This window comes from Eubalaena glacialis, chromosome 3 (assembly GCF_028564815.1).
Source record: "Eubalaena glacialis isolate mEubGla1 chromosome 3, mEubGla1.1.hap2.+ XY, whole genome shotgun sequence".
Classification (NCBI taxonomy): Eukaryota; Metazoa; Chordata; class Mammalia; order Artiodactyla; family Balaenidae; genus Eubalaena; species Eubalaena glacialis.
The window spans coordinates 193877187-193885643 of NC_083718.1; the positions used below are offsets into that span (position 1 = coordinate 193877187).

General features: G+C 64.8%; 1 protein-coding gene across 4 annotated transcripts; it reads left to right on the forward strand.

Moving 5' to 3' along the window:
- The first annotated feature begins 2077 nt into the window (after window positions 1–2077).
- PEX10 (peroxisomal biogenesis factor 10) lies at window positions 2078–7653 on the forward strand. 4 transcript variants are annotated; one of them, XM_061185110.1, is made up of 6 exons: window positions 2078–2301; window positions 3293–3449; window positions 3768–4174; window positions 5448–5623; window positions 5713–5848; window positions 6702–7653. In XM_061185110.1, exons 1-6 carry the CDS (start codon window positions 2190–2192, stop codon window positions 6803–6805), a joined length of 1092 nt encoding a protein of 363 aa, XP_061041093.1. In that variant the 5' UTR covers window positions 2078–2189; the 3' UTR covers window positions 6806–7653. The 4 variants fall into 4 exon arrangements, with proteins under 4 accessions (XP_061041093.1, XP_061041094.1, XP_061041096.1 ...); XM_061185111.1 differs by having other exon boundaries at window positions 3293–3373; window positions 5713–5778; XM_061185113.1 differs by having other exon boundaries at window positions 3293–3373; window positions 6702–6861.
- The last annotated feature ends 804 nt before the right edge of the window (window positions 7654–8457 follow it).

Below are 8457 nucleotides of genomic sequence, written 5' to 3' on the forward strand. Positions count from 1 at the left end.
GTCCCAGGAGCCAGGTCAGAAGTCACGCGGTGAGGCCTCCAGCAAGAGCCCTCGTCCCTCCAGCCCATCCGGAATCCCAGAACCCGAGAACACAGCGGGCAGCGCACAGGGCTCGGGCTCGCCTGGCTGCCAGGGGACCCGGAGAGCTGACTTTTGATGAGGCAGGGACTTCTGTCTGTCCCTCCCACCCGACTTCCCTCTGAAACCATCTCGTCCCCCTCCTTAGCCGTGTGGCCATCTCTGCACCCGGCGAGTCGTCACTCTGTTCTCCTTTGGTTCTGATCCAGATTCACTCTTTGGGGTGAAACTCACTCCCCAATCCATAATTCTACCCGCTAACATGGTGGAGCAGATGGGCCCACGGCACCATCTGCTGGCCATTCTGGGCTCTGACCCCAAACTCAAGTCACAGTAGGGGCCCTGGGGCACCAGCGGCAACCCCAACCAACCAGCCCCATGGCAAGTGAGGACACTGGGGAGATCTGAACCCAGCTGGACCCCAGGCCGCACATCCCCGAGGACAGACGCTTGGTAACACTGTTTCTGGCCTTGCCCTGCCCAGTACGGCTGTGCTGGTTAGAAGACTGGGAAGATGCAGTTCTGGGCAGGGAGCAGGGACCAGCCAGTGGGGGAGGTGCCCTGGGCATGCCCCACCACTCAGGCTTCCCTAAGGAGCCAGCCGGTGACCCTGAGGAAGGGGACAAGACCTCTTCCAGATCTGACTTGGTGCCGGTGGACACTGCATCCATCTGTGCAAGCCCATAGGCCAGGGGGTCTCAGGGGCCAGCCTGTTAGTTGGCCAGAAACTTGTGAGGCCTCAGTGTCTCCACCTGGCCCCCACCCGAGGGCCCACCCCTGGCTGCAAACCAAAGCAACCCGTGGCCTCTGCGACTAGGAAACTGGGTACACAGACAGGGGCACCACTCCAAAGGGACACGGGGGCTTCGGTAGCAGGAGGCACTGCGGGACCATGCAGGTCCTGCCCCTTCCCTCTAAAAGGTGCCTGCCTGCCCCTGGTGGAGGCCCAACGAGCTCTGAGCCTGTCCCCAAGGCCTGGTTCTGTGTCGCTGAGCCGTGCCAGCCTGTGCACGTACCCACAGCTGACGCCCAGATATGGGAGCAGAAGTGAGGCCGAGAGCTGCAGCCTGTCTCAACCCACACCCTCCAGGCCGATGTCAGGGGGGCCCCGTGGCTCCCGCGCCCCCTCAGCCCACTTGTCTTCTTTCTCTCCTGCTGGGCCCATGGCTCCCCTTAGTGCCCACAGGACAGGGCCCTCTGGTCTGTCTGGGGTACCCCTGCACCCCCTCCACTGGGGCACAGACACAGATGCCATGACCTGCTCCAGACCCAGAGCCCTCAGGGCACCCCCACTGCCTCCTCCCACTGCCCTCCCCCCAGGCCCCTCCTCAAGTCCAGCTGTGGCCTGTGCCTGGGCGCCGGGCTCTCCTAGCTCTGTCCCCTCTGGTGCATGGCCTTCCAAGTTCCCCAGGCCCTCTTCGGTCCCTCCTCTGAGAGCAGCTGGGAGGGGTCAGGGGTCTGCACTTGTGGGGCCTGGGCAGCCGCCAGTAAAAACACCGCGGTTCAAGAATCAGAGCTCCCTGCCCCGCCCCAGGCCGCAGAGCACCTTTCCTGCGCCCGCAGTGGGGGTCGCGGGGATGAGAACACAGGAGGTGCCAGCGCCCCGCGGAGGGCACTGCAGGGAGGGAGACGAGCGCCCTCCTTACTTCCGGCCCCAGGAGGGGGGCAAGTGCCTCCCCACGGGGCGTCGGCACACCCCCTCTAGCTCTGATGCTTCTCGCAGTACCTGTTGGCTGTCCCCCCAGCCGCTCGCCACCCTGCGCCGTTCAACCCCCCACCCCGCGCAGCCGCCCCCTCCCGCCCTGCGCCCGCTCCTCATCGGGGCCGCGTTCGCCCCGTACGGACCGCGCACGGAACCCACGGCCCTACCACGCACTGGCCCCCGTCAGCCCCGCCCCGCCGCAGGCCCCGCCCCGGGACGCGCGCGCGCCGTGACGCACAAGGTCTGTGACGCACAAGGTCTGCGCCGCACGCCGAGCCCAGCGCCGTCATGAGGCGCCGCCGCGTGGGCGTGGCTATCCGCTTCGCCGTAGCCCCAGGTCACCACGATCTCCCCGGTCACCACGATCTCCCCGGTCTCCACGGTCCCCGCGGCCCCGCGACCCTAGGCCATGGCCCCCGCGGCCGCCAGCCCCCCGGAGGTAGTCCGTGCGGCGCAGAAGGACGACTACTACCGCGGCGGGCTGCGGAGCGCGGCGGGCGGCGCCCTGCACAGCCTCGCGGGTGAGCCCCCGCGGGACCGCGGAGGCCGTTGGGGCGCGAAGCGGGCCGACGAGCCTCAGGGCCGACGAGCCTCAGGGCCAACGAGCCTCAGGCCCTCCGGTCAGCCCCCCGCAGGCTCGGCCAGGCCCTGCTCGCACCCCCAAGACCTGAGCCGAAGGAAGGAGCGAGCGCCCCGGGCTTTGCCCCCTGCTGCCGGGGGCGGGGGTGGGGGCCAGGCACCAGGCGTGGAAGAGTCCACGGCTCTGGGGACACGGGGAGTCTCCCGTGGAGCAGCGGCGTCGGAGCCCAGTGGAGGGGCAAGAGCGTGGGGTGGATTCCAGACGACAGCGGGCTCCTCTTCGGAGCAGCCGAAGCGAGGCTGGGCCGTAGACTCGGGCGGGTAGCCATGGGCAGGTTTTGAGCAGGAGAGGGACCCGACACGATCAGAACAAATGGCCCGTGTATTCGTTTTGCTAACACATTCACTTACTCTGTGCCAGACAGTGCTCTCCGTGCTTCAGAACGTTAACTCATTTTATTCTCAACACATCTCTGTGAGTGGGACCTGTTGCTAGTCTCCTCCTTAGAGACAGGGAAGTGGGGATTCCAGAGAGATCTTGTAACTTCCTGAGGTCACAACCAGCCGTGTGGGGAGCTGGGATTTGATGCTGGATGGGTGGTCTCGGCTTGAGCTCCTGGTCACTGTACTACACTGTCCTTGTGGCCCTTCTGGGCTCTAGAGCAGTTGCCCAGGCGGGTCCTGGACGGGGAGGTGGCTGCAGGTTGGTAAGTTGTCAGGATACTCAGTGGCCCAGGCGAGGCAGGTATAGATGGAGCAGAGTGGACAGCACAGGAGGCCAGGGAGAGAGCAGAGTGTGGTTTAGGACAGTCTCGGCCGCGTGGAAGGGTGACGGGGCTGGGCCTTGGCAGCAGGAAGGAGGCTTGTTCCTAATCCTTACGCTGCACCACCCTCGCCCCAACCCCTCAGAAATGATGTGGTTCCTCCTCTCAGGTGCGAAGAAGTGGCTGGAGTGGAGGAGAGAGATTGAGCTGGTGTCGGATGTCGCCTACTTTGGCCTCACTACACTGGCAGGTAGCAGCCCCTGGCAGGACCTCAAGGCCCACAACGCACGCCGAGCCCAGAGGACAGGAGAGGGGCTGCCAGCAGAGTGAGAGGCTTCTGGAGGTGCTTCTCGGGGTCCCCGGAGCTGGGCCGCAGGCAGCCTCAGGGAAGGAGGGGACCCCGAGCCCTTTCCCTAGGTGGGAGGCCAGGCCCTGAGCCCAGGCCGGGGCCTCTGGAAGCTCTGAAGTACCCGTCACGTCTGTCTGGGACCGTTTCTCCGTGGCTGAACCCGTGGCCCGAGAGGGGTCCCAGCGCTGAGCCCTGTCACAGGGCCTGGGCTGTGAGGATCGTAGGGACCCGGTAGAGAGAAGGAGGTCGCTGGCAGGTCCCTGCCTGTCTCTCTCCCCGGTCCCTCTCCCCACAGGCTACCAGACCCTCGGGGAGGAGTACGTCAGCATCGTGCAGGTGGACCCGACCCAGGGCCGAGTGCCCTCGAGGTTGCGCCGCGGCGTACTGGTGGCGCTGCACACCGTCCTGCCCTACCTGCTGGACAAGGCCCTGCTCCACCTGGAGCACGAGCTGCAGGCCGATGGCGACGGCGCCTGGCCCTCGCGGGGCAGCCAGGCCCCCGGTGCCCGTGGCCAGTCGGGGGCAAGGCGCTGGGTGCGCCGGTGCGCGGCCGCCCTGACGGAGCAGCAGCAGGGGGCGCTCCTGCGGGCTGTGTTGGCGCTCAGGCAGGGCCTCGGGTGCCTCCAGCGTCTCCACGTCGCCTGGTTCGACATCCACGGCGCCTTCTACCACCTGGCCAAGAGGTTCACGGGCATCACCTACGTAAGTCACAGGTGCCGCCTGGGCCCGCCCCTCTGCAGGGGACTGCTCTTCGCGGCCCCTGTCCCCGAGCACAGTCACAGGGCCGGAGCTGAAATCCTCCACTGGAAACGGGGGTCGTGTCAGGTCCCGTTTTGCTGAAAGACCTGCGGAAGTCTGGTTTCCATAAACCCTGAGGTAGGGCGAGTCTGTCTTCCTGCCGCCAGCACGTGTGGCCGCCCCACTGTGCACCCTGAGTGCAGGCCTGGGGCCACGGCTCCTGGGCCCCATGCCCACCCTTCCAGGCCGCCTGGACAGAGGGTCAGGTGTAGGGACATCCCGATGGTGACCCTACAGCGACCCTGTTGCCGCCAGCATCCCCGCTAGCCTCCCCTGGGCTCCGCCCGCCGCAGGCACTCCGACCCTCCTGAGTCTCAGCTGACGCCCTTGCTCCCAGGCTCATCCGGAGGGCCTTCCCTCGGGCCCCCTGCCTCCCCGGAGGTCTCCAGGCTCCCTTGGCAGTGCTGTCCGGGCACGTGCACCCCCTCTCCTCAGCCCAGCCCCAGTCCTCACCGCGCTTGCTCTGTTAGGTAGGGTGTTTGCTAAGCTGCTGCCACAGAGGGGCCTGGAAGCACGGGCTCAACCCAATCAGGGCATTGGGGGCTGCCACGGGGCTCTTCCTACACAGGCACCCAGGGCCCTGCCTCTCGGGCTCTGAGCTCTGGCCAGTCTGGCTGACCTGACTGTCCCCGTTCCCTGGGGGGAAGGAGACAGAAGCGGGGGGCAAGCAGCTTTCCCTTGGGGGACGTGGCCGGGAGTCCCAGCTGCAGAACATCACCCGGGTGGTTGGTGCCATGCTAGAAGCGGGAGCTTCTCTTCCTCCCATGGGGCTGAGTAGCGGGCGTGCCATGCTTGGCGCCCCTCCCATCCCACTGGGCGCCCCTGCTCAGGCTTCTTTGCCAGTTCTTTTTCTATGAGGCTTGGGGGCCTGGTCGTCCCCCCTCCCCGCGACACCTTGCCTGCAGCCTAGTGACTGCAGGCTTCGAGGTTCGTGGCCGTCCTCGCTCAGTGCTGGGCTCCCGCCGGGGGTGAGGCCCTGAGCTGTCCAGCTGCGCCCCCCCGGCTGCCACCCAGCGCAGAGCCTGCCAGGCGCTCCTGCCCGGCGCTCCTGCCCCATCCCGCAGCCAGAGGGCAGGCCTTGGCTTCGTCCCACAGGGGAGGCCTGGCCCCTGGGCCACTCAGTGCCTCGTGCCAACGGATCATGTGACTGTCCCCCCCCAACCCGGCTCCCTGACAGCTCCATGTCCGCTACCCGCTCGCAGAGGACCCTCGGGCCCGTGCCAGCTACAGGCTGCTGGGGCTCGTGTCCCTGCTGCACCTGGCACTGGCTGCGGGCCTGCAGCTCTACGGCTTCCGGCAGAGGCAGCGCGCCCAGAGGGAGTGGAGGCCGCAGCGTGGCCTGTCCCACCACAGGTGTGCAGGGCTGCGCCGGGGCAGGGGCTACCCACCGCCACACGGAACTCGGGCTCAGTTCTGTCCCGTCGTCCCCCCTCTCCTGCCAGGAGCTACGCAGAGGAGAGAACAGTTTCCAGAACCTCACTGTGCACCCTGTGCCTGGAGGAGCGCAGGTACTCGACAGCCACGCCCTGCGGCCACCTGTTCTGCTGGGGCTGCATCACCCACTGGGCCGACACCAAGGTGGGCGTCCTGAGCGCAGGCCCCCGGGCCACCCCCGCTGCACTGGGCCCGCTGCCTGCCTCCACAGCCGCGCTCGTTCGGGGTGGGGGTGGGGGGCCTGTTTTTAAAAGCCCCCGGCTGGGCTGGAGGCAGGGAGCTGCGGTGGCTGGAAGCCCGCTGTGGCGGCTCCGCTCCCAAAAGGCAGGCCCCGGCCACCCACCTGGGAACCCTCGGAGCGAGAGCCGCCTGCTCGGCCTTGAGATCTCAGGGTGTGGGGTCCAGGGGGCCAGAGCAGGGGGCTCTGCCACCGCTTAGCCCTGCGCTGGCTTCAGGGAGGGGCCGGTCCCGGGCCCCCATGTACCTCCGCCCCGTCTCTCCTTGGGGCCTGAGGCCAAGCCCGCCTCGTTACTGGGATGTCCCGTCCACATGCTGCCCAAGGAGCCTTCTTCAGGGCCTGCGGGGTGCGGGTGGCTGCAGCCTCCTCCGTGGGGTCCAGGCCACTCCGCGAGGCCCCGGGGCACACGCGTGCCTGGCAGGCAAGGGGCTGACCTTCCCGGGCCAGGAGGGACCCGGCCCTGAGGGTGGGGACAGGGGACCCGTGAGCTCACACCCAGAAACTCCGAGAGGCTCGGGGCAGCCACGGTCGTTCCGCGGCCAAGCGCCCTCCCTTGTCCCAAGTCACCCGTGGCCTGGCCATCTCCTCGCTGGTCACCGTCCCTGCTCTGCTCCCAGACTGCCTGCATCATCTCAAAAAAAAGTTTTTCTGTCTTAATAGAGACGTGTGTACAGCCGTGTTTTAGTGGAGATGCCAGTGGGGGAGGGACCCCCGGGGTTGTAGGGGTCACAACCCGTGACCTTCCTCCTCCCCCCACAGATGGAGTGTCCCCTCTGCAGGGAGAAGTTCCTCCCCCAGAAGCTGGTCTACCTGCGGCACTACCGCTGACCCGACGGAGGGAGGAACCCAGGAGTCTTTCCTGATGTCGGGAGGAAGTTTATTCTCAAGGTTGACAAGTTGACTTTACTTGCACAGAAATCGTGAAACTCTCAAGTCTCTTATTCTTTGTCACATAAGATACCGTGCCAGCCGCCAGGGAGGACAGGCGCTGGACCTGGACCTGGCGGTGAAATGGCTTCTGGGCAGGGCCTGCAGGGCTGCCAGCCAGACAGCTCAGCACTTAAACAGAACTTCCCTCCCTTCCCCAAACCGGTCATTTATATCCAACACCAGGCACACAGTGAGGGCAGGGCCAGACGGGCCAGGACTGAGCAGGCGCCGAGAACCAGCAGTGTGCCTTCCCAGCGTGGTCAGCCTTCCAGCCCAAACGACCCACAAACCTTAACCCTTGTCACCAGAGCTGGCTTTTGGGGCGAGGGGGCACGGCCCTTCCCGGAAAGCAAGGAGCCGTGATCGCCCCCTAACACATTTGGCAGGTGCCTTCTAATAAATGTCAAGTTTGTTTCCCGTTTTAGAAAATGGAGGGCTTCCCTGGTGGCGCAGTGATTAAGAATCCGCCTGCAAATGCAGGGCACACGGGTTCAAGCCCTGGTCCGGGAAGATCCCACATGCCGCGGAGCAAGCCCGTGCGCCCCAGCTACCGAGCCTGCGCTCTAGAGCCCGCGTGCCACAGCTGCTGAGCCCGTGTGCAACAACTACTGAAGCCCGCACGCCTAGAGCCCGTGCTCCACAACGAGAGAAGACGCCACAATGAGAAGCCCGCGGCACCGCAACGAAGAGTAACCCCTGCTCACCACAACTAGAGAAAGCCCGCGCTCAGCAACAAAGACCCAACGCAGCCAAAACTAAAAAATAAATTTTAAAAATAAAACGGAAGTGTGCGTCCTGGCTGTTCAACACAAGCGGTCTCCTCCTGCTTGGAGCGCCTGGTGGGCCCCAGCCAGCCTGACCCACTGAGGCCACCCGTCTCCAAAGCTGGTGGTGGGCCAGCTTGCCTACACCGGCTCACTGCTGTGTCCAACACACTTCCTGCCACCTTTTTTGTTATTTTCAGGTTTTTAGATCTACCTAAGCTATGCAGAGACAGGACTTTGCCGTAGGCATCCTTACAACACCGATACCACAGAAGTGCTGGTGTGTTAGTGCCATGAGGTGAACGGAAGAGGGGCCCTCCCAGGGCCCCTGCAGGCTGCTTCTCCCTCCATGTGACTCTGTGGGCGCGGTGATGCAGGAACAGAGACTCCTCGGTGAGCAGAGGTCAGCTCCAGAGGCAGGCCGTGACCGTGGGCCCTGCTCCGGACAGGCAGGAGCCCCAGGGGAGGCTCCACGGTTCCCAAAACCCCTTACTTACACTCACCAAGTGCCCGCAACTTCCCGTATTTCAGGCCTGTGCATTTACCAGGAAAACAATATGAAAAACAAAACAAAATAAAGTCTGGAGTTTGAACACCTCAGGTGCCATAATGTGGTAATAAAAGTACCAATTTGGACATCATTTACACATGAAGTTAAAATTCAGGATCAGGTACACAAATGGTCTTCATACGGCCCTCTTAAAAGCAAGAAGAGCTCAATTTCAGCTATGCAAAAACTGGCAAAAGAAAAGCCAGGCGGTAAACACTTGATGTCTGAAACCCGCAGACAGATGGAAACGGCGCTCGCAGCAGGGAGTGGG